Source organism: Cardiocondyla obscurior, linkage group LG28 (assembly GCF_019399895.1).
Source record: "Cardiocondyla obscurior isolate alpha-2009 linkage group LG28, Cobs3.1, whole genome shotgun sequence".
NCBI lineage: Eukaryota > Metazoa > Arthropoda > Insecta > Hymenoptera > Formicidae > Cardiocondyla > Cardiocondyla obscurior.
The window spans coordinates 497,860-523,476 of record NC_091891.1 but is presented as its reverse complement, the minus strand read 5'-3'; the positions used below and the strand labels follow the sequence as shown (position 1 = coordinate 523,476).

General features: G+C 33.0%; 2 protein-coding genes and 1 long non-coding RNA gene across 8 annotated transcripts; 2 read left to right on the top strand and 1 right to left on the bottom strand.

Moving 5' to 3' along the window:
- Positions 1-691: 691 nt before the first annotated feature.
- On the top strand, positions 692-11,337 carry Nox (NADPH oxidase). Its single transcript, XM_070673492.1, has 19 exons — positions 692-1,695; positions 4,957-5,051; positions 5,164-5,275; positions 5,460-5,557; positions 5,678-5,798; positions 5,884-6,034; positions 6,264-6,474; positions 6,711-6,937; positions 7,123-7,311; positions 7,582-7,775; positions 7,851-8,172; positions 8,294-8,429; positions 8,582-8,745; positions 8,875-9,028; positions 9,170-9,387; positions 9,513-9,694; positions 9,813-10,022; positions 10,150-10,353; positions 10,484-11,337. The coding sequence occupies exons 1-19, from the start codon at positions 1,549-1,551 to the stop codon at positions 10,679-10,681; spliced, it is 3,333 nt and encodes a 1,110-aa protein (XP_070529593.1). The 5' UTR covers positions 692-1,548; the 3' UTR covers positions 10,682-11,337.
- On the bottom strand, positions 11,212-15,360 carry Dgkepsilon (diacylglycerol kinase epsilon). Of its 5 annotated transcripts, none has more exons than XR_011547381.1 (13): positions 15,012-15,360; positions 14,382-14,599; positions 14,094-14,265; positions 13,877-14,007; positions 13,566-13,713; positions 13,249-13,466; positions 13,026-13,171; positions 12,781-12,949; positions 12,515-12,695; positions 12,317-12,453; positions 12,064-12,238; positions 11,575-11,850; positions 11,213-11,500 (listed from the first exon to the last, which is right to left on the bottom strand). XR_011547381.1 is itself a non-coding variant. In XM_070673494.1 (11 exons), exons 2-11 carry the CDS (start codon positions 14,544-14,546, stop codon positions 12,119-12,121), a joined length of 1,587 nt encoding a protein of 528 aa, XP_070529595.1. In that variant the 5' UTR covers positions 14,547-14,599; positions 15,012-15,360; the 3' UTR covers positions 11,857-12,118. The 5 variants fall into 5 exon arrangements, 1 of the variants encoding a protein (XP_070529595.1); XR_011547383.1 differs by having other exon boundaries at positions 11,575-11,651; XR_011547384.1 differs by lacking the exon at positions 11,575-11,850 and having other exon boundaries at positions 11,212-11,483.
- On the top strand, positions 15,250-24,469 carry LOC139112459 (uncharacterized). 2 transcript variants are annotated; one of them, XR_011547386.1, is made up of 5 exons: positions 15,250-15,391; positions 15,504-15,618; positions 15,741-15,784; positions 22,006-22,255; positions 22,439-24,469. It is a non-coding gene; the product is annotated as an uncharacterized lncRNA (long non-coding RNA). The 2 variants fall into 2 exon arrangements; XR_011547385.1 differs by having other exon boundaries at positions 22,006-24,469.
- The last annotated feature ends 1,148 nt before the right edge of the window (positions 24,470-25,617 follow it).

The window sequence follows — 25,617 nt, the reverse complement described above, 5'->3', positions numbered from 1 at the left end:
TGTGCTTTTGTCATCTATATAGTGCAACCTAACGCAATATAATATTTTTTTCTTGTTTCTTGTATGTATATTAAAAATATAAAAATTAAAAGTCAAAATTTAGTAGTCTTTGAATCATTTTATGAGTGACTGTATATCAACGATAATTCTTGTTTCTTTATAAGGTATATTTTACCATTTTAAATATACCTATTATAAACGTATGAAAAGTAGTGATTTTCAAAAGTCATCGTGCTATCGCTTAACAATAAGTGGCAAACAATTTGTTATCAACAATGTGTAGTTTGTGTAATAAATACCTGTACGTACATATACGTACCTAAAACAATAATCACGTGTAAAAAATAGATAAGTTTTTTTAACAAGCAGATTTATTATCTAATTCTGATGACGATGATGTTATCTAATTCTGACAAATTACTTGTATATATATACTTCTCAGATTGTAACGTTATCTCTAGACATATAGAAAAGCAAAAGAGACATGAACAAAGACGACGTCTTATATTTATTTATATTAATTATAGTTACAACAAAGTGAAGGAGGAACTCAGAACTTGTCAAAAAGTGAAAGGTTGTTCGTTTCTTCTACCCCCACACAATTCAAATTGCCACTAAAACAGACTTTTGTCCTCTTTCATCTCGCTGTCTTTCCTTCTTTTTCCCTCACTGTGATGCTCTGCGATCCAATGCGAGCGTCACTGATACCACGTTTCCAACCAAGCCGGTGACAATCGCGCGAACGCGTGTGTTTCGTTGATGCCCCGAGGATGATTTTCATTCAAGCCTTCTCTCAGTAACATCTAGGCACGCTAGGCACTGTGATCTCGTGTGTTAATACTAGATGATAAAGTGAACTTTTGTATGTTAAACCGAGTTCTTAAGTACCGAGGTAGAACTTTACGCGCGAATTAATTAATTATAAATTATTTGTCAAGTCTTTATTTGCGGATAAAGATACGTGACGAAGAATTATTGTTTTTCTGTGATTGGTACATCCTGCGTTGGATTACACCCTGTAACCATTTTTTTTCAACGAGCAAAGTTTATAAAAGAATAGTTGTCATAATTAATATTTTGTGATCGCAAGGAGTAAAAGCTCAGTGGACAGTTATACTATTTGCTTTGTCCGTTTATTTCTTAACGTCTTAACAATTTTTTGTATTTTTTTTAAGTCAGTAGCCTTATTACATTTTATTAAATTAATTACTTGTATTTAATAATTAAAAATAAAATTTTTTTTTAATTTTTTTTTGAGCTTGTATAGTTGCAATTTAATAATATGTAACTAACACGTGCAAGGATTATTGCCATCAAATCAATATAACAGGGTTAATTAAAAAATATTTGCCAATCAAATTTCACATGGTCAATATTAAATTACACGTGATTAATTTGTCAAGTACCTATATTAGTGTCTGTTAACAGGAGCGAGTGATAATAATGCTTAGAATCTTGTTGACATTGTGGTGAATTACCAAAATAGCTGCCTTCTTATTTATTTGGTGATATCCTTGTTTCTTACAGCAGTAGGAAATATTCAGTAACATGGAAGAAAGTACTGTCGGCATGGAGAAGGAATGTCTAATCGAGAAGAAGAGGACAATCTTGTTGAAAGAATGTAAGGAAATAGTGCAAGAAGAAAGATCAGAGCGCTACAGCAAAGAAGCCTTTAAGAGACTTTTTCACGATCAGGTATTACACAATTGCAATAAGTACTAGATTAAATTTAATAAATTTACTAATTTTATAATAAAATAACGATTTGGTTGAGTTATGATGCTTTTCTCTAAATCTTAATCAATAAACTTTTCCATAAACATTAGATAATAAATATTTTAACATTAAAAGAAAAAAATTAATACTTGATATCTTTTTTAATTTTGCGGTTATGCCGAAGAAATATTATATAGATGGTGCAAATATATACACAAGTGTTGCATAAATTGACGACTAAGAAATAAAATAAAGATCGTCACTTTTTTATTTATGAAATATGGAAAAGTATATTCTGAGTTTTACGACGCAGATTAATTTTACGACAATTTTTTAAAGGATTTCGTAACAACACGATATGCATTTTACATAAAGTGAAACATAATTTTTTGTAAAGAAATCTGGAAACTCGATAAAAAATGTTGTATCGTATGAAAAATCATTATTAAATGCAAAAATTATTTTTAAAAATTCCATACATAAAAATATGAGATTTAGCAATTTAATTCTTTTATATGTAATGGAATACTTTTCTTTTCCGCGTATTATTTTCCGTGGAAGCTTAAAACAAATCTACATAATGTAAATTAATTAAAAGACTTTAGTTTCTTTTTTCTTTAAATAAAATATATCACAAATGTGGATCGTAATTGCGAGTTGCTAAATGATATGGAGCGTTAAAAATTTTCTAATCTATTGACTTTAAATTAACACAAATTTATAACGAGAGGATAGAATATCCTCGTGATCTTAATCCGGTACTTTCTTAAAGCGGCCATGAAGAATTGCAATTATTGTAATTATTGGCTTGCTGCCTCACTTTCTTTCGTGAAGAAAAAGAAGGTTCGTGCGGTACTAAACATGTAACGTCGACGTTACATCATGGGTATATTGGCTTGTCGAGCAATTATGATTCTTTTAAAAAGCATTTACAGATTATTTAAATTGTCCCCTTTACTACAATTTATTTGTATTTAAGTACTAAAATAATATTTGAAACAAATAATCATAAAACATAATTTAAACAAAATTTCTATAAACAATATAATTTTTACAAATAGATTAAATTCTAATCTAATAAAGATTTATTATAATTACGTATTTTAATATGTTTTTTGTTTTTAATATGTATAATCAAATAGATGCAATTCTCTTGGATTGTTTGCGTAATGTTTTTCTTCTTGTAATATCAGGAAAACCTTATCGTGACATAAAGAAGTAGCTTTTACGTTTATACATATGTTAAACTCTTAAATTCTCTTTATAAACTGTCGCTCACAATGCAAATGAAAAGAAAAGTAAAGCGAAACACATATCGGCATTAAAAAATCACAATCGGTTGCCTTGTTAATCATTTCACCCTCCGACAGAAAACGTTATCGTTATACCGTTTAAAATTACACAACATCTTTTTAACAAGTTTGATACATACTATCTACGCCAAGATGTAAAGTTTCAATTTTCTTTGAGATTGGCAATCAAAATTTATTCGAGTTTACCATGATCTAAAGAGATTTATTTGTCACAAGAGTATAAATAATGAGACATATTGTATCTTTTATTTAAATTAAAAATTAATCTTTTTACATGAAAACTAAGCATTGTGCACTAGAATAAGAAGATTAACAGTCATTTTCGTCAATGCAGATTAACTTTGATTCTAATTTAATTTTTATCTTTTTATCTTTTGTAGTATTAAGGATTAGAAAAAGACAAAACGTAAATTAAACACAGCTTAGAGCACATTGATGAAAATCTCTCTCTCTCTCTCTCTCTCTCTCTCTCTCTCTTTCCCTTTCAATTATAAGATACTTTACTGAATAAGGAGAACTACGGTGAGATATCCTTATCGGAACTAAAATGTTTTTGACTGAAATTAACGATCGTGAATCCATGTACCTGTTTATCGGGAGCTCTGTAGAAGATCGCAATCGCTGGGCAATGAGTCTCTCTCTCTCTCTCTTGAGAATTTGAATAGGATAAGGAGAACCGAGAGACTCTATTGAGGATCTCTGGTTTTCGATCAAGGTGGTTAATTGCCTCAGGCGAGAGGCCTTGATGCCCCAAGCGTCTCTCGGTCACTTGGGACCGATCGATCGATCGCAAAGACCAATCCCATAGAGTCGTTTATCAACTATTCCATTAACCCTTTAATCCCTGTCAGCAATTATTATTAAATACGAATTTACATTATTCAAACGTTAAGACTTTCATTAAAATTTAATTAAGCACAAAGTAACAATTATAAATTTAGATTTGAAAAAAATCATATTAAATTAGTTTAACTAAATGTAAGCTAAGTAACGAAAAGAGTGTAATATCTCTAAGCTGCAAAAGCAATGTTAAAGCAATGTTTTGAAACAACTGTCCGTCAGTTGATCCGTTTCACAGTGTACGATCAGCGGCGCAAGTGGCTAGCATGCGTTCTCTCTCCATCGCATGTTTTGCAAGAAAGATGGAGTTAAAACATCGCACCCCTCCACCATCCTCTCGATCTCCTCGGCACTTCGTGGCACACGTATACGCTTCGTTGTGTGAAACGTGACGCACACCGCGCTAAGCTACACGCATGCTAGCCGCCGTCCGATCGAGTGATTCGTACACCGTGAAACGTTGTAACTGACGGGTAGTCGTACTCCTTATAATAAAAACTAATATTGTAAGCATATAAAACATTTTAATAAAAAAAAAAAAAAAAATATATGTATGAACAAAAGACTTAAATAACATTATATGGATTCTAATGGTGTGTATGTAGACTTTCGTGAGCCACTATTATATATATATATATATATGTATTATATTCGCTAATATCCCACAGTATTGGGACACGTTTCTGGATCTCGCATGTGACGAGGGAGTATGATCTTTCACGACATTGACCCATTTCTTAACGATCGAGAGTAAAATATACATATAGTATACGTACGTGCACCGGTCGTCGAGATCCACGCCGATGGTGATCGATACGTGTCATATTGATGTTAATGTTGCCGTCGTCATATACACCTGAGGCTAGAATTTTAATAAACGCACTTCCATTATCACATATTAACTTTGGCCCAGATTACGCGTGCGTGTAATAAGAAATACATTTTAGACGATTTGCATATTGAACGGTTATCTCTTGTCATCATTTTTTTAAATATCAATGTTCTTAATTATATTAAAACAAGTAATATTCTGTTAACGCTTCTTAAACGAAATCGACTTGATAAAATTGATTTATCGATTTCACAGATACTTCTTGGGAAATTATTTACATTATTCGATCAAGATTGCGATGGGTTGCTGAAACAGAATGAATGGCTCGAATTCATGAAGGGAAGACTAACGTAAGAATAACTTTCCATTATATTGTATAAATGTATTCATTCGTCTCAATTCTCTATGGTACATTAAATATTTTTATGTTCGCTCTATTGAATGCTCTCGATTCTTTGTTAGAAATGAAAAGCATAATGACTTTGTCGATCAGATTGAAAGCGTTGCGTACGTATTATGTGAAGAAAATCCAATAAATCTGTCCAATTTTCAACAAATTTTTAATGCCAAAGGGGTGAGTTGGCTTTATCTTTACGTATTAAGAATAAGTAAGAGAAAAAAAAAAAAAAAAATTAATATTAATAATAACAAATATAATACGTGTGAAATAAGGTACAATTGAGTAACGAGGTAAAAAATAATATTGAAAAATCTTTATTATGCGGTACATAAAAAATTACGTATATTGCATGTCGCAGATTGTTGAAAAATTATTCCGATTAATCGATCAAGAGAACTCGGGATATGTTACGTCGACTCAAATTATGAATATGCTATCTACAATAACGAATAACAGGTACCTAATATTCTTGTTATTAAAAAACTAGAAATTTTTTTTATCGTTACTTTAATTTCTATTACATTTCTTAAATGTTCTTTTATGCATTATTTTACCTAAATCTTGTCTTACAATTAGACCAAGGGCTGGCTTTAACAAAAGAAATCTTGAATGGCTGGAAAAAATATTTAAACAAACTGTTGGAAATGAAGGAGAAATACGTCGTGAGGAATTTAAAACTATTGTTACTTCGAAAAATGTACGCAGAAATTACAAGTATCTTTGTTCTTTCAAATGCAATATTTTTACATCGTTAACATTTTTAATATTACATTTTTTTGTAGCCATTTTTTACCGAGAGAGTGTTTCAAATATTTGATAAAGATAACTCTGGGACAATATCGCTTCCAGAATTTCTAGACGCTATGCATCAATTCGCTGGAAAGTCAACGAATGATAAAATTAAATTTCTCTTCAAAGTTTATGATATCGATGGTAATGTCTCTAATTGTTTATTAAAAAAATTATTTTACAGAACACACATTTGCTCTTGGATTTAATACGAACGTTATACATATATACATACATACATACATACATACATACATTTAGAAGATTTTTAATAGTCACATTTATATATGTAATAAAATTGATTAAATAATTCGATATTTTTGTCAAAATGTCATCTTCATTACTTTACATTAATTTTTCAAAATGATGAAAGGTGATGGATTAATTCAACTCTGCGAGCTAGAACATGTTATGAGAGCTTGTATGGAAGAAAATGAAATGAAGTTCAGCGATGAACAAATCGAAGATCTAACAATTGCACTTTTTGAAGACGCCGATCAAGGCAATAGAGGAGCAATCACTTTTGAGGCTCTGAAAAACCAATTAGAGAAACACGAGGGTTTGTTGGAGAATCTTTCAATCAGGTTAGATAAATAGCTATGTAAGATGTACAAACATATATAATATAAAATTTACAAAAAACTTAATTGTTGCAAAATTCCAAGAATTAAAATAATAAAGTTTTTTTTTAATCGCCATTTAATATTAATAATAAAATATTTGATCCCTTTAATTGTCAGATTATATTACAAGTTATTAAATTTAAAATTATTTTTTAAAAACAATATTAAACGTAAGAATTAAAAATATAAAATTACAGCATAGATCGATGGTTGGTGCCACCGCAACCGAAACCAAAGCCAAAATCTGTTTTGGGGACATTATCTTCTCTTCTTCCGTATCAACTGACCAAGCCATATATAAAAAATAATTTTGTCTTTATTACTTTTATGTCAATGTTTGTACTTATTCACGTCGCTCTTTTTGCAACTCGTCTCTACGAGTATCGGCATTCCAATGGTTATATAATGATTGCCCGGGCATCCGGTAAGAAAAGTATATATTGTATTTAATAATGCGATATTTTATCATTATTAATTTATTTAAAATTAATATTTAAATTTATTACCTAAACGTAATAATTGTATTCTAGTTTAAAACTCTTTTAGAAATTTAAAACTTCCAATAGATGTTGATTATTGAAAGTCTCAGATTAAATTAATATATTTTAGGACAATGTTTGAACTTCGACTGCACATTTATTTTGATCTTGATGCTGCGTCAATGCCTTACATTTTTGCGAAACCATCGCTTTAATTCCATACTCCCTCTAGATCATCACATGTATCTTCATAAAATTACGGGAATATTGATCGGAGTTTTCAGCATTATACATACTTTGATGCATCTTATTAATTGCGGTAAATAAATATATTCAATATAAATATAATAATTTTAAGTATTGGAAATCTTTTGCTGAAATTCTAATAAAAGCTACGTTAAACGATCTTTAGTATTTTAGTGAAATATTTCTATTTTTAATTAACCCTTTAACGCACAGATTTTTTTTTTTTTTTTTTTTTTTTTTTTTTTTTAATATAACGCCGCTTGAATTAACTCGAGCGCACAAGATAAGGAGTTAAATTAACTTACTTATAACTGTAATTAACAAGATTTGATCATATTTTTAGGGACGGTAATAATAAAAGACGAGGTAATGAACAGTGGAAATTACACCATGTCCGAATGGTTGTTAACAAGTCGACCTAGATATTTTGGTCTGGTGGCAGGCATTGCATTTCCGACTGGTTTAATTTTGATTATTATTCTTGCCATTATGATCGTTTGTTCTTTGCCGTTTGTACGACGTGGAGGGTGTTTTGAGGTATAAATATCTTTGATCGTTATTACCTCTATTAATTTTTTTCAGAATCTTATTATAATCTTTATAATTTGCTAGATATTTTATTGGTCCCATCTACTGTATATACCATTTTGGATTCTGATGATCTTCCATAGCCCTAATTTTTGGAAGTGGTTTGTCATCCCAGGTGTCATATATTTGATAGAAAAGATCCGTCGATTGATGTCGTTACGTTCTCAAAGAGGAAAGACATATATAAGTTCCGGTCTTCTTTTACCTTCGAAGGTGACTCACCTGGTCATCAAGCGGCCATCTCATTTTCACTTTCATCCTGGTGATTATGTATTCGTTAAAATCCCAGTAATAGCGAAATATGAATGGCATCCTTTCACCATTAGCAGCGCTCCCGAGCAAAAAGGTACAGAGCTCGAGCTTTCAAATCGTCGTTGTTATAAAACTCCTGTTTGAGCAAGTCTAGAAAATAATCTATTAATTTGAATATTGTTCTGTTTCGTAAAAATTTAATTATTTTTGTACAGACTATATGTGGCTGCACATTCGCGCGGTTGGTGAATGGACCAACAGCTTGTACTCATACTTTGAGAAGGAACAAATAAAACTTCATTGCGCCGATATTATACCTGGTGAAAACTCTGATGCCGTTCGAAAGCTATCGTAAGTTTATTAATTATGATTCAGTCAAACATTATGCAAAAATTCATGCAAGAACTAATTTCTTTAATGCTTATAAATAATTTCTTATTAAACTGTGTGTCACTCTTAACAAGTGCAAATATGTTAATATATTTATCTTCTTCTTTCTGTAGTTTCCGTAAAAAAGCATCATCGATGACACAAAAAACTTCAGTCGAAGCCGAACCTCATACTCATAGCCTGGACAACCCTTCGTTCGTAGCTGATTTATCGAATACCGTGCCACCTTTGCATGCATCTATTAATAATCCGTCTGCGTATTTGAAACCTACAGATCGTAATTTGATTTAATAATTATTTAAAGTAACAATATTTTGACTAATTGTTAGATATGTAGGAGAAAGAATAATACACAGTAATCACAGTTAACACTGTTTGCAACATTATACACAAATTTATTTCACAGGTACATCAGAATTAAATAAAGAATGGTTAGATACGCCTACGAGAAGAGATAGGAGAATAAATCAGTTATTCGTTGATAGTAAAATGCCTCTTGAAAAATCATACTCGATGCCTGATATGCATATCAAGAGCAAGAAGAAAGAACAACTCAGAGCGTGAGAAAATTAATACATTAATAACATAATAACATTTGTTTTTAAAAAATAAATCTTTTTCTTTATATTTCATATTATAATTAACATTTTATTAATAATTTAATGTATAAATATACAATGCATAATAACATCATTTCGCAGCCTTCGAGATTACATGAGATCTGAATCGGAAAGGACTTTTGACGAGTGTCAGATGAGATGTGCACGATTTAAATCATTGGGTTTAGCATATTTGAGTCCGCAGAATAAATCCTTAGCTCAAAGTTTCCGATACATGAGGACGAAACCGACTATCATCGCTTTTAAGACGCCCAATTTCGAAACAGACGATTACGAGATCGGCACGTCGTTCAACGTTGGTAAGTTACCAAGTAAAAATTTACATTTATTTCAAAATATTTTATACGGGGGAAAGAAAAAATCGATATAATATTTTACAAATCTTGCATTTTTAATTGCCTTGTACTTACGTACATGTTTGCAGTATCGAATACAAATGCTGAGGGAAGTGAAATAATGTCGTCGATAACGGTGCAAATAGCGGCAGAGGAAGGAAGATCGAGACAAGGATTTAACGAAGCTGGTAATAGTTCAGATAGTCTAGATTTGAAACTCGATAATGCTTCTCAACCAACTATAAATTATCCCGTTGGAAAACCATTGGAGGTACGGTAAATCTTCTACGGTAAAACTTTTATTACAAGTCTTAGATATCATTTAATGAGATTTTTTTCAACTGTTACTAAATTCTTTCTAAGTAGTAAATAACATGTCGTTACTATAGATTTTTTTAGACGGTCCTTATGGAGCACCATCAAGCCACATTTTTCAAGCCCAGCACGCCGTTTTGATAGGCACGGGTATCGGAGTTACACCTTTCGCTTCTATATTACAATCGATCATGCATCGTTATTGGGAAGCAAGACACACTTGTCCAAAATGTTCGTTTTCTTGGGCAAGTGAAATTCCACCTACTAAAATGAATTTACGAAAGGTAAATTAATTTATATGTATAAATTATTGGTACTAAATCTGAAAGTGGTAAATTAGAGCAAATTGAATAATAAAAAGAGCTAAATTGTTACTTAATTTTTTAATTTAACGAAGAATATTGTATATAGGTGGATTTCTTTTGGATTAACCGCGACCAACGTTCATTCGAATGGTTCGTAAACTTATTATCTCAACTTGAAATAGAACAGGCTGAATTAGGTATTACTATGGAACGCTTTCTGGAGATGCACATGTACATCACAAGTGCATTGCAAAAGAATGACATGAAAGCAGTTGGACTGCAACTAGCGTTGGACCTTCTGCATGAAAAAGTAAGAAATAGAACTACATAAATTTTTTTATAATCTATACATTATTAGTTTTCAAGTCTATGACAGAAAGATTAAAAAATATGTTTGAAACGGTAATATATTAATTTTATTTGGTATTTTTCTTAATTAGGAGAAACGAGATCTCATCACAGGTTTAAAAACCAGAACGAATGCAGGACGTCCTAATTGGGACAAAGTATTCAAGCAACTTCAAGATAAAAAAAAGGGGAAAATTACAGTTTTCTATTGCGGACCACCACAGCTCGCTAGGATTCTTCGATACAAATGCGATCAATTTGGATTCTGTTTTAGAAAAGAATCATTTTAATATTTTAAAAATAAAATATACAAATTAAGTAATTAATTAATTAATTACTTAATTACTTAATTAAAGTAATTAATAATATCTCCAATACTATTAACATAGTAAATTATACACGATTTATTATACGCGAATTATTATACGCGATAAATTATACACGATTTATTATATATACGATTTATTATACACACGTTTACGTATCATTTCCACAAATGCATTAACAATGTATATACAAATGTTTTATAATTTTTTTAATGTTATATCATAATACATATTATACATATACAAATGTTAAGTATAATCTATATATTTCATGCGCTTTTTCTCATCAATCTCATTGTATAGAGTTAAAGATGATAAGTATCGGGGGCGTAAGCGAACAATAAATTATTATACGCGATAAATTATACACGATTTATTATATATACGATTTATTATACACACGTTTACGTATCATTTCCACAAATGCATTAACAATGTATATACAAATGTTTTATAATTTTTTTAATGTTATATCATAATACATATTATACATATACAAATGTTAAGTATAATCTATATATTTTATGCGCTTTTTCTCATCAATCTCATTGTATAGAGTTAAAGATGATAAGTATCGGGGGCGTAAGCGAACAATAAACAAAAGGATTTTGTCAAATCGATATCGATCTTTCTTCTTCATTGATCCGTGGTTCTAGAAAGACGTACGTACGTTTTCTTCTCTTATACAATTTTGTTTGTCAAATTGATTTTTGTCTGCTACCATATTCAGTTCATGTTAAATAAATCTTTATTTTTTCTTCAATGTCTGCACATTAAAAGTAACTACAAATAAATTTAGTTTTTATTTTACAAATATAAATATTAAATATATTTTATGCAATTAAAATTGTTCTTACCACATTAACTTAATTTTTTCTAATTTATAATAAGTCTCAATCCTTCATCATTTTAGCCATTTCGTGCAAAATCCAAACTGTCATCAAGATTACGAAAAAATGTACTTGACAGTTTGTCATAATTTAGTAAAATTAATTTTCTGTTCTTTTCTTATATTATTGCCAAGAATTTATCAAAGTTTTTCAATTACATTATTCTTTTTTGTTAATTTAAAATCGTGTAAGTAAAATTCACAATTTTGATTAAAATTTGAAACAAATTATTTTCTAAATTACCTGAAATTAGTTATTAATGCATTAATAAACAATTAACCTGACATATATTTACTCTAGCGACACGATTTAACATGGCTGTTTTGAGATAGGAATGAAATAATATTGACTAGAGTTTTCTTTAGTTTTCCTTTAAATTTTATACGCTCTGATATTTTAATTGTCGTCAAAGTGCTATATTATCAACAGATTTGGCAAAAATTTGCTAATACTCACGCAGTAACGTGTGAATAAATGCATTTGTGCAAATGCCTATAAATATATTGTACATTTAAAAGTCAGTACTCATCAACATAGAAGCTTGATTGCAGTATTTTATGTTAAGTTCGCATGGATGTTGGTACCAAGGCTCGCCATCAACTTGCATAGCGCACGAGCGCGATAATTTTATCTAAATAACAATGACGTTATGTATGTACATACAATCTTACAGATGCAAACAAAACTTTAGAATCGTTGAAACAAATACCTTCACAGTATTAGCCTGACCAATTCGATGTGGTTTTGAGAGACCTACTTGAAGCTGAGCCATATGGAATGAAGAATAAAGCGCTACTACTTCCAATTTCCCATCGTTAATACTTTGCACTTCCAAATTTTCATCATCTGTCAAGTAACGTGAATAATTAATATTATTAAATTTAAATCGATTATTAGAAATATTTACCTTCTATTCCCATTTTCCACAGATCGACACCCGCAGCCCAGGATGGAATGTTAAGTATCACAACGCTCTCAATAGAAGGCAATTCTATTTTTTTGTCGTCTAAATAAACTTCTAAGTTTTTATCAAGATCTTTGCATTCTCTTTCCACAACTTGCTGCGTGCCAAAGCACAGGTACAGTAGCTAAAAGATATATTCAGAATACGTAAATTGTATTTTTCTTCTACAAATTTGTTTATCCTTTTTTTTTTACTTGTCAAAAATGTACCTTATTAAATATTCTGTGACTGAACAGATAAAATCGACTTTCTCTTGTGCGATGAAAATTCAAAGTCACTTGTGCGTCCACTCCTACACTTATATAATTGTACATAAATAAATTATTACGCGATCCTCTAAATCCTAATCCACCGTGTGGCTTAATTGCCACAGACCACCTAAATTTCACAAACTGAATATACAAATCTAATTGATAATTTAACAATGCCGTATATTAATTTTTCTATCATGTACCTATCAAGCTTTACTTTCTCCGCTGTCTGAACTTTTCGTAACAGTTCTATAGGATCCAACTGTGAGTCATGTTGCTTTCCCCATCCTAATACTCGGGACAAATCGTTGCCTGTTCCCAAAGGAATTATTGCTACAGATGGAACAGGCTGCGCCATACAAAAATGTTTGTTAGTATTTTATTTATGTATTTTTGAAAATTTTAAATGAATCAAAAAAGATTTACCTCCAACTCAAGTTTATTGATCGTGTTTAATAACCAAGCGACAGTTCCATCACCGCCAGCTACGAGTATGGTAGATGTGGTCTTTTCTAACAAACGACACCATTCGAGAGCGGCGACTGGATCACGTTCTGCTAAATCCACTATTTGCGCGGGGTTTAATAATCTTCTGAATAGAGACAAAATTTGTCCACCGTCATTGTTCCCCGATTTTCTATTCCCTACGCAAAAACAAGAATCATGTGAACAAATATATCCGTCCGAATACTATAATTTTTATGTATTTTTGAGAAATATTTATTGCTCTCTTATTTTCTCACCTACAACAATGATTGGATTCCAGTTAGGCCAGTTTGGTGATGTAACAGAACGGAGATGTAATCTGCGCCTCATTGTGCTACGTCGATTTATTATTTCTATGCTCCCCGGAGGAATAATCATTAATTTGAATCTTCCAAAATCACATATCTAAAAGAAAACAATTAATTGTATCTCGTAACTTAATATACCAACTTTTTTAAAAACAAAATGAAAAGTTTTATGTAAAACAACCAAATGCTATTGCACAAGAAAAATTGTGCAAAAAAACTATAAAAAATATATAAAAAAGCGAAATATTGTTAATTATTACTTCAGAGAGAGAAGGTTTACATGTTTTATGAACACATCTCTGACACCAACAACACCACCAATCTGTAAGCCCAGGCTCAACGTCGCATTCTTCTTCACAGATGTAACACATGGCAACAAGTGGTAAATTACCTTTAAATACAGTTTTTTAAATAACATTAATGTATATTAATGTGTATAATAATAATGTATATTATAATTACAGATTAGTAATATACCTTTAATCCAGTGATGCTTCATTGGTTGGTCATTATGTAGAGTTATAGTCTTGCATTTTAGCTGTTTATCGGCGAGCTTTACACAACCTTGGTCCGCACATACGCCACACGAATCACAGAAAAGAGAATCAAGATTTAATAGTAAAGCTTCACAAATACTGCAGTAATATGCCTGTATATGACAAATTAGAAAAGAATATATTTGAAAAGAAAATGATAAGAAATAGTAAATATATTTCTAAAAGAAAAAAAAAAAATTAGTAATAATCTATTAAGTCTTAAAATTACCTTGGTTGTTTTACTAATTGTTTTCCAATTATGTTCTTTTGTAACATCTCTAATTTGAATATGAGGATTACCCATGAGGTACCGAAAGAAATTTATTGTAAATACAAAGAAAATCATGGTAGACAATGTAGGCAGCACAATAGTATTTAGATCTTCGTTCCACATGATGTAGAATATCTAATTTATTATTAGTTTTATAGAATTCCAAAAATTTTAATCTAAAATTAATACAATAATAAATATTCTCTTTCTTTTATTAAATACAAAAAAATGCAAAATTTATAGCACACTCAGAATATTATATGTTTAACAAATAAATATTACTTAACAAACAAGTATTTTACTAGATAACTAAATGTGTAACTATTTATAAAATAAAGGTAAATTAATTGATTTTGTTATATATATAAAAATAATATGAGTTAAGCCATGATGTAACTTTTAAATGTATCATTAACATATCATTGATTTGCATTTGTAAAAGGCGAAAAGGACATAACGTGAGAGTATTTTAAATTTGTAAAAATGTTTATAATTTATGACTTATAACAGAGTCGACTCTGTTACATTAAAATAAGACGTAATAGTAAAATAAAAGACAAAATAATTTACATTCTAATTGATACTTACGTTAGGTGACAGACGCGAGAATCACTATTTATTTTTCAAGTTGATTATATTTTGTATGCAGTTTATGTTATACATGTTTCTTAATGCACGTATAACCTTACAGCTGTTTCCACAGTTGCCACTGACAAGTTGCTGTCTTTCATCGACTCGATCGGTCTAGTCGACTATCGATATTATTTCTTACTTTATTCAGCTTGACCACTCGCTCTGTCCTTTTTCAGTGGTCACGCGAAGCACACGTACACCCTACACAGCAGCCACAAGTCTGTGCCGAAATACGTACTTGCGTTACAACGAAAACCTCCCGGCACGAAAATTATATTCTCCTCTCCATTTTACGTGTGATGAGAGCACGTGTGATCACGTCTCCTTTCCTCAAAGTAAGTTATATCCTTACGCGTACGTACATCTCTGCGAAATAACCTTTTTGTTTCAGAAGTGATGCGTAGATTCGCGCAGTTTAAACTAATTATCTGGGCTTTTTGTTTGCAGGGAACAGTGCGAGAACGGTCTGACATGAGAGGAAGCATTCCGACGGGAGGCCTGATATTCTGAGAGGAGGAGCAGGCTCGGGACGGGCATCCTGCATCGGCGGAGCAACTTTTAAGTAAGTATAAATATTTTAAATAAAATCTTTATAAAAAAAAAAATTTTTTTTACTTTTTTTTTAAATTAATTTTATTAATTAATTTACACGTCTACATTAATTTTTTTTTTTTTATGTTACAGTCACCGGCAGAAGTCAACAACTCCGCTGAAGCTCATGCAGATTGGTAAGTCGCATAATTTCTTTTTCGTAGTTTATAATATAGATCTCTTAAAAAATAGCGAGCGCATAGCGCGCGCATGGTTTTTTTCTAGTCTTTGATAAAAATTACACGTGATATAATTACATATTAAAACAATAAAAAAAGATTTGCTTCTTAGTAGGGTTTTTGTAGAACAGTATTTATTATAAATATATTGTATGTAATTCTTGTATACTTATCATTAAAATAAAAAATAAAATTAATTAATTTAATTCAACGGTTACGCAATATCAAGAAAATTTTTTATTTAATATAATCGATCATTTGACTGAATGTGGGTGAAATTCGAGTCATGTGAGACGTCGTTAAAGAGGCGGTCTGCTAACGCCTTCTGATGATAAGCATTGCAACTAGATTTAAAGGTCTTTGAGATAAGATGCATATAAGTAAATGATAATAAAAGAAGTATACTTGAATTAATTAATGAGAACCGCGAGAAACTTTAACTAGAAAGACGAAGTCATTATCAGCGCAACTAGGAGAACTCGTCGTGTCAGCGGCTCCGTTACCGTTGACCCGACCGATCCGAGGCTACTGACTCTCGGCTGGCAGGAAGAGTCGCTTGCCCCTGCACGAGAAATGACGGGTGCCGTTTGTAAATTGGTCACGGTCGTATATTACGACCGTCGGTGACTCTTTCCTAAAGTCGTCAGTCAGCCCGACGTCGGCAAACACGATCGTGAGGTCGCGAAGCGGGTTAGCGCGTTGACGTGACGCGCATCCGAGCGTGCGAGACTCGCAAGATTGATCTATCATTGTCTTGTCTGGCCGCCGTCTGGACGGTTGATTGCCATCGGAGCAAATATTATTATCTTCCCAGAATTCCCGCGGCCGATTACCGATACCGATTCGTGTCCCGCGTCTTCTGCTTTGCAGGACATACGAAAATCTGGAGAAACCTATCAATGTACGTACAATATATTTATTAAATTTCAACGTTATACGTAACTTGCTCTATATATTTTATAAAAGAGTTAGAGCTGGTTTAGAGAACAGGAAATGTTTAAATATTTTTTACGTAACAAATAGTTTGAGAAAAAATTCAACTATTAAAAGAATTATATTGAAACGAGTACTTTTTATAAATCAATCGTTTGAGCGGAGAAAAAGCTAAAGAAAATTAGTTTAAATTAAAGAGTAAAAAAATTCGAGCTTGTCCGGATGCACGTGGAAGGGTGAAACGCAACGAAATGAAGAATGAGGAGGAGAGCGAAGTTGGCGAACGCGGGGCGCGTGGCTTGATCGAATGCGGATGTGCGTGCAGCCGGTGGCCGGTACTCGACAGCCCACGAATCGGGGGAAAATTATGGGTAGGTCCTCTTTCGTCCCCGTCGGTGGTTGGGTTCGATGCTATCTGCCTTCACCTTCCGGGAATTTCGCGTTATAAATAGGAGGGCCGACGACGGTAGGGCGTGCGTACGTATATTTCCACAGGCATGTGTGTCTCGGTTCGACTGCACCGGGAGTCGCAGGGTGCTCTGTTTCGTTCGATGAAAAGAGAGAGAGAGAGAGACGAGAGGGGTTTCGAATATTTGGCACCGCGCACGATTTATGCACCCCGCTTTGGCGCCGAAAGCAGGACTGCAAAGCGAAATTCCAGTCGCACGAAACTGCCGCTGTTTTTAATTACAAACACGGCGGGGTAATTCGTAATTATCGTGATCCGTCTCGCGCGGAACCTCTGCTCGTTTCCTCGGCCCCTATCCGCGTACCTTTCTCCGAGTCTCGTTTATGCGATTTTTAGACCCTTCGCTAAAATTGTGAGATAATTATATAGCGTCGTTATCCGATCGCAGTTTATTCCCTGGACTCGGAATCTTTATGCGATAATAAATCCCGATGTGACTATAGCAAACACTCACGAGCCGGGACGTTTGACGGCTCACGATCTCTTAAATTATCAGTACATAAGCTGCGTAATATTATGACTTCCTGTTTAAATAAAACATATTTTATCGAAAAGATAAATGTATAAGTATTGCACGAGACAAACTTTTAATAAATCGCCTGCAATGCAACCGTCGATTTTTACTAACGTAAAACGTTATGTAAATGGAAATGTACTAGATCGCGATGTATAAAACGCGTTATAATAATTTCAAATTGATATGAAATTGCAGATATATAATTTTTTGGACATAAGGTAATTAAAAATAATTAAATGAAGTTAAAAGATGTTTAAAATTCTAATTTGTCTTTTTATTATACGTATAAAAATAGAGATTAATATTTGACGTTAAAAATTATTAATTGATCTTTGACCAACTATTTAATATTACTTTCCTTGTTACTTGACTTTATAACAAATAATTTTATTGCAAGTTTTTTAAAAAATTATTATTTGCTGAATATTATCAAGCTCTCGTTATCTATATTAATCGGAAATTAAGCTCTACTACGTTGAGAAAGTAATCAAATTCCTCGTGACAAAGGAAGTGAAAAGCCATCTACCCTCATATTGGTAGCGCTTGATAAATTGACATACAAACGTGAGATACCACCGACCCTCTTGGTAACCCTTTAGTCCTGATGCAGAGTAGATCGGAAAAGAAAAGAAGAGGCGCAACGGTTGGCTATTTTATACTTTAAGGCTCTCTATCTACCTGCTTTACTTTGCCTCGCCTCGCCTCGCTTGCCTGCCTGCCCTCCTGCTTGCGCGAAAGGGGAGGCATTACGGGGTTACTAAAGTATTGTATGGCCTCCCCAAGCCCCATAAGGATAGCCCTCAGGCACGCACCCCCGTTATCGTATGCGTATGCATTTTTTTTCGCTGGTGCGTGTGCGGGGGTTGGTGCTCGCAGCCCTTATATGTGCAGTAAAGGTGAAGGGGGCATCGGGTAACACGGGCAAGCCTGCCTAGGCAGCCACCCAAACGACCGAAACCTGAATGCTTACCCGAGGACACGTTTACAAACGTTCACGTAACCGGGTCTTCTTCTCTTTTCTTATTCGCGGGCATTCCTCTTGTACCATTCTCCTCTGCCATTTCTTTCCTATCTTTTTTTTTTTTTTTTTTTTTTTTTTAACCTTTAATTATCTAAGAGCACTCCTGTATCAACTGATTCAAATATCGCACCGCGGTTCTTCTAACGTCACCGACTGACAAAGAATTCGAGACGCTTTCCCTTATCTTTCGTCGTTATCGCGCGTAAGCTCTTGATAATCAATTGCGTTGCGCAAACGTACCGATCTTTGGCAATTTAATTCACAAGTGCCATTTATTCTAACTCGATAAAAATCGACAAATTGCACATTTTATTGAATATTAGTCAAGCCGATTTTCGAAATTAACCGACAAGGGTGCTTCGTCACCATTGAGAGCATAGTAGTGCACCAGATCCGTAAAAGGAAAGCGAGAGAGAGAGAGCGAGAGGGGCGGGGATGAGGGGGGGGGGAGAGAGAAGAGACCTTCTGCCAGCATATAACATACCACGAGTGTTCCGGAGCTAAACCTAGAGTGCTAGAAATACCCTAAGTTAATTCAAGTGCATCGCTTTTGCTGTCGCTACGTACATTCCTTTTTGCCGTTCTTGTTCCCGCAAATCTTTTTTTTTTTTTTTTTTTTTTTTAAACACGGAGATGTTATTTCGACGTTTCACTTAAAAACTCATCCATCATTTCCTGTGCTGCTGCAACAACAAATTATAATCGCGACTGCAAGTGTAACGTAAATAATACGCGTACGTATCGAAAATAGCATTAGTTTAAATTTTACATGGTCCTTTCTCTCTCTCTCTCTCTCTCTCTCTCTCTCTCTCTCTCTCTCTCTCTTCCCTCACTTGTGCAAATTCCCTTTCTGTATTTTCCGGATAAAGTTGATGATCTAAAACAGGAGATGTACGTGAGAAATTAACTGGATGCATATACTCCACTTGGCGCTCGAGAGGAAGTAGCATTCAGGAAATAGCGTCCCTTGCGATTCGAACTCGACTTCCTCTTTTCTTCTTCGTCGTTTCGACCCTCCGTGAAAGCCAGCAGAGTTCCTCGTCCCCTAAGTGAAAAGGGGATCACTTGATCCACGCTCTCGAATAAAGGCTACATACTAACAGGTACTGCATGTGTCCCATTATTCCGATCGTCATCACTTTCCTTATCCATATCCAATCGTTTCGAGTCGTGAGCATGCACCGACCAGGCAAAACGCAGCGCGAGAAAGTTTATTTAAATATATGATGAGATTTAGATATATGAAAATATTATCTAAATAAACTAATAATATATGTATATATAAAATATTATAAAAATAAAAATTAAAAAAAGAATAATTCACAAATGGAAATAAAAATTTGTAAAAGACTTCACGAAGTCGTAGAAAGCGCAAATCGACACGAAAATAAATACGCTCACGGGCGATCTGTAAGATACGGGGTTAATTAATGGTACAGGAAACAACATCCGACCAATGGCGTTTGACGAAGAAATTACACTATCGGAAAGAATATGAATGCATAAATAGCATGTACTTGGGCGCAGGCATCTCTGTCAGATTCTCTTTATTTTTGACTTCCTATCCCTCTTCTTCTCCGATCTATCGTAGTTCACCTTTGCCCGTTCACTCGTAAAATGCAAATCCGAGTGACGGCCGTGCGCGAGGGAGTTTAAAAGCCGGACCGTTGAATGGATCATAAAACGCAGCTAAATACCACCAGCGGCACCACGCCGTGACAATTATGTCAAAGAGCTCATGCTTTAAATAATATTATTATTCCCACCCCCGCATCGCACTCTCGTTTAACGGCCGGGTGTAAAAAACGCGCTTTAACGTCGGCCTACATCCGCTTTTCACTTCTCCAAATGGGCACTACTTCTGCTTCTAACAACAGAATTCCTTGCCAATTATTCGAGTCGCATCGGCGCGTTGCGTGGCAAATCACTAAGCTTTCAATAAAACCCAAGTTATTTCACGTGACTGCATGCTGTAAGAATTGATAAGAATTTATCGTCCAAAGCTGTGTGTTCGTAATTTCTAAAATTAGGAATTTATTTTAGAATTGCGATAAATCAACTTTACTTTATATTTATCGTACGTTTATTAAACGCTCGTTACGTATATTTCCGATTGATTTCTCAGTCTGTTACACACGGAAGAAGCGTCTTGCTCAAGAAAAATGATTAGAATAAAATATTATCGTTTAATATGATTCATATCATTTTTTAAATATTATATTATACATATACATATATACATATATATATATATATATATATATATATATATATATTATAATTACATACAATGATAATTATAATTGACTGTTTGTTAATTATTTCATTGCTTAAAATTTATTTATAGAAGTTGCCGTTACTCGAGTTTAATCAACTGTTTCTAATCAAGCGTTACCGGGATTCGCGGATATGTTAATTTATAAGCTAGCGCACATTATTCCAGATGAGTAATTTTATTCTGCCATTTTTTATGTAATATCTCGTATAGATAGATCTGTCGCGAGTCTGGTTTCTTACGTTTTTTAAGTGGAAGGAGGAAAGTTAGGCGATAGTGTTTCAACCTACCAATTTAAATGCCAATCCGATGAGCCGGCCAATATGCTTCGCAGAGTGCAAGGTTATTAAAGCATAGTCTGGTCGGCGAGTTTAGGTAGATTGGCCCACAAGGGCCAGTGCATTCGAGAGCTCGTTGCCCATCGACGGCAGGCGAAGCTTGACCTCCACGATTTTTTTTTTCTTTTTTTCTTTATAATGAATATACGACTTGGTCTCATTTACAGAAATGACTTTGCTAGCGAACAAACTTGACAACTTCTATTTGTATAAAAAAGGGAAAAAAATACCGTGTACGACAAGAATCTGTTTCCGAAAGACAAATCTTTGCCGAAAAGTATCGAGAGAGATAGCGAAAATCTTTTCTCAATAAAATGATTAAAAGACGTCGTCGTTTAATTAATTTTGACGTAAAAAAACAAATATGTGTCACTTAAAAAAAATAAAGATGAGATATCTTTTATAAATATCGTTCACGGTATAAAATTTTCAGAGTTAGTTTAAGGAATTTTTATCTCGCAAAGTTCTCGACTGATCGTCACTTTCCGTTTTGGTGAAAGTCACTTTCGTATCTTTTATTTAATTCTATCTTGAGCGTTCTTGGCACGCGACGTCAACTATTTCTGTTTAAATATTTTCTCCGTGATATTTTCGGGTTAATGTCGATTTTCGCATTTCTGTTTCAGCGAAAAAGAGAGCACTAACCCGACCATCGGCAAGGACGAGTGCTCGAGGCGCCGTCGAAGAAAAACAATAAAACGAGAATTGGCACGTCTGGCGAAACAGTTGACTCTGCCTTTAATTCAACTGGGCCGACTTGTCAGAACGTGCATCTTGACTATCACGTTATATGTGCGAATTATCGTCGCACTCCGAGCAACGCCGCTCATGTCACTGACACCCCATGACATTCACAAAGCAGTAATAAATATATAAGTAAGTCTTTTTCAACACTTAAAAAATTTAATTATCTTTATTAAATTATTTGTAATTATTGATGTTAATTTTTTATGTTTCTTAAATATTATTTTAAAAAATTGTCTTTTAATTACATTTGATTGTCAAATTAATGCGGTTTGTAAATTAAATATAATTTTTTTTCATTTTTTATTTTTCTAGTAGTTTAGTAGAATAAAAGTGATATTATATCGGCATCAACATAGCGCTAAAGCAGCGACGAAGCGATATGATAATGACGCTTTGACATTGCACACGTTGTGTCATTTTAATTTTTTCTTCTACCAAAAAAATCTCTTTACTTTAAAACAAATGTGTTGCATAAATTTATTTTAAAAAATTGAACCTAAAACTTGAAATTAAATAGTTTTCACATTTATTCATTTCGGAAACGTATTATAAAAAACTTGAGAAAAAAAAATGATTGTCTGTCTGACTGTCATTTGCGCATTCTTGATAAATCACATCCTACTATTGATACCCTGACAGCGCCATCCATTTAAATAAATTTTTCCTTGGCACCCTTTCGATCCGACTAACGACAGATAACTCTTCCTTTATTTCCACATTACAATTGTTTCTGTTATCGCAACCGACGTAAAAGCCATGACACAATTATAGTCATCCATACAAGACTGAATCGCATAAAGAAGGAAGAAGAATCGCATGTAGAAAATAATATACCCATAAGCATGTTTTTTTATGTGTACATTATTTTATCGTCACGGCGCATGTAAAATAATATTTCAACAATGATTTATGGGAAGCGATACACCTTGTACATTTAATAATTTAATAAAAGTAAAATCTAATTGTAAGTTTATCGACGCGATCAAAATTTTATCAAGTATTTATAAAAAGCTCATTTGTCATTGAATTGATCTTTCGTTGCACGTAATAGATTATCGAGAGCATGCAATTTGAAACTTGCATCGATTGTAATATCACCCTTGAAGACAGCAATGTTGAATAAACTTAATAAATGACAGGCTATGTGTGCACTTTAATCTGCAAACGATAAGAATGCATATTTTTGATAAATTTTATATTATAGGGTTACTTTTAATAATATTTTTATCAACCATAAATCATTAATTATTAATAATAAGCAGACGATAATCATATTGACGAATTCGTTTTGATTTATGAGACTGATGGAGTGAATCAGTCAAAATTTTCAGCACTATCAGTTACAGCCATTCCTGACATGAACTTTGAGTATATCTAAATATACTCTAAGTTCACCCAACTTGTTTAATTATACTTTTAATGTCCAGATTTGATTTGTATTAACTGGCATTTATAAATTATTTTTAAAAGATTCTTTACGTCAGCAAAATTAATTGCTTTTAAGAGAGAATTTTTGTATCGACAATTTGGAAAAGTAATACGATATAACGATTAATAACGCCTATATTAAGAAAAATATTATTCTTTACTTTTAGAGTACCGGGAGTTGGCGAAAACATGACCGGTTTTTAATTGGTGGACGAAAAGAAATCGCAAAACAATAATCGTTTTTTGCCCCGAAAGTTTATCGTCGGCTCTCATTATAGACTTTCTCTCTCGTGATTAATTAAAAAGAAAAAGAAATACGTCGTCGAACGTGATTTAATAAAATGCAGATTGATTGCCGCATCAGAATACATGATACTGCCAAATTTATCATAAAATGGCTTTAAAAATAAAATTGACGTACGACGTTCAAGAGTAATAAGTACGCACTTTCTTTTTTACATACATATCGTATATTTATAAAATAAAATATCAAATAATGATTAAAGTAATTGAAATAATCAAAATAAATTAACAAATTACGACACAGGAGATTTTGATAAACTTCTTATCGGAAATATCAACGGAAAGTTAAATCTGATCATTTATTTTATTTTTCATGAAGACGCGCAACTAATTCTAAAAATTATTTAATAGTGATAAGGGAGAAAAAAATGAAATGTTATTCCGTGCTCATCGAAAAACCATTTATTTCATGGAATAAATATTTTTCTATCTATGCTGTATGCCTACCTAGGAAGTACACATTATACATATAAGTATGCATTTTTCTGCCGTTCTCGTTCGCTATTTGAGGAGCGGGGGATAAACAAATCCCTTATCTTTTTTTAATTATTGATACACTGAGACAAACAAACCGAAAATAGGAAATGTAATAGATACGAGGGGAGGGGAAAGGAATGGACAGCTGAAGAAGAAAAGACAAGAACAATTTAACAGGAGAAGGAGAGGGACAGGGAAAGGAATATTTAAAAATCGATTTTCACGGATCGTTTTTCTTACATTCTAAATGATCGCTTTATAAAAATCGCAAAGTTTTTTTTTTTTCTTTTTTTGTAATAAACTCGCGCGGGGGTGTTATGTATATCGTGTTATGTGAATTTTTTTTTTTTTTTCCTTTACAATCACATAAAGTTTAGGGACGGTGCGCGCAAGTCCATCGTACATCGTATACTATTTTACAAAATGTAGCTTTAGTGCACTTGACTCGAAGCCGAGGAGTAAATGTGGAGTTAAGTGTTAGCTCTGATAGCACGAGAAATTTCAAGTATGTGTCCGAATTTTGAAGATCGTATACATCGAGGAATTGAAACCAGATAGAATCTCGACGAATTCAATGCCCGACGTCGCCCAGCTTCAAAGAGAAAGAGGGCCTTATTTATTAAACGTTTGCAAATTATTTTTTTATCGACCGATCGTGCAGACTTGAATGTATCGAAATTACATTGATTTCAATCGCTACACATAACTGGAATTGTTCAAGCGTCGGGAATACGTCTATATTACATAATTACGATACTGATTCTCTCTGTCACCGTGGTAATTAATAGCGATTATGCCCGAGGATTAGGGACGGAGCCTAACGAGTCCATAAAAACTAATAAGAGCGCTTGTCGAGATATACATAGAATAATTTTGCCTAAAGAAAATATTTGTCAATCTTTCCTTGATCTTCTTTTAGATTGCACAACGCGTGGAATAGCGAAGGGACACGTTCTAAAAAAAAATCGTTGTCCCTTCTCGACGAATGCGTTTCTGAACGCGCTAAAATGCAACTATTAATACCGCAAGTTACGAAAAAAGCTACGAAAATTAAGCGCGCGTTGCGCATTCGTTCGCGTTAATTAATGCACATTTGTCTAGAAATAAACGCTCGACACCCGCGTTCTGTGATCAAGATGCGGGATTGTCAGCGAAGCAACACTGCATTCTTGCCCTCCTACGACTTATTTACATAATTCGACACGCTCTCTCGCACATGCACTCTCACAATTCATAAAAAGAAGGAAAAAAAAAAAAAAAATTATAAAAATGACAGAAACATT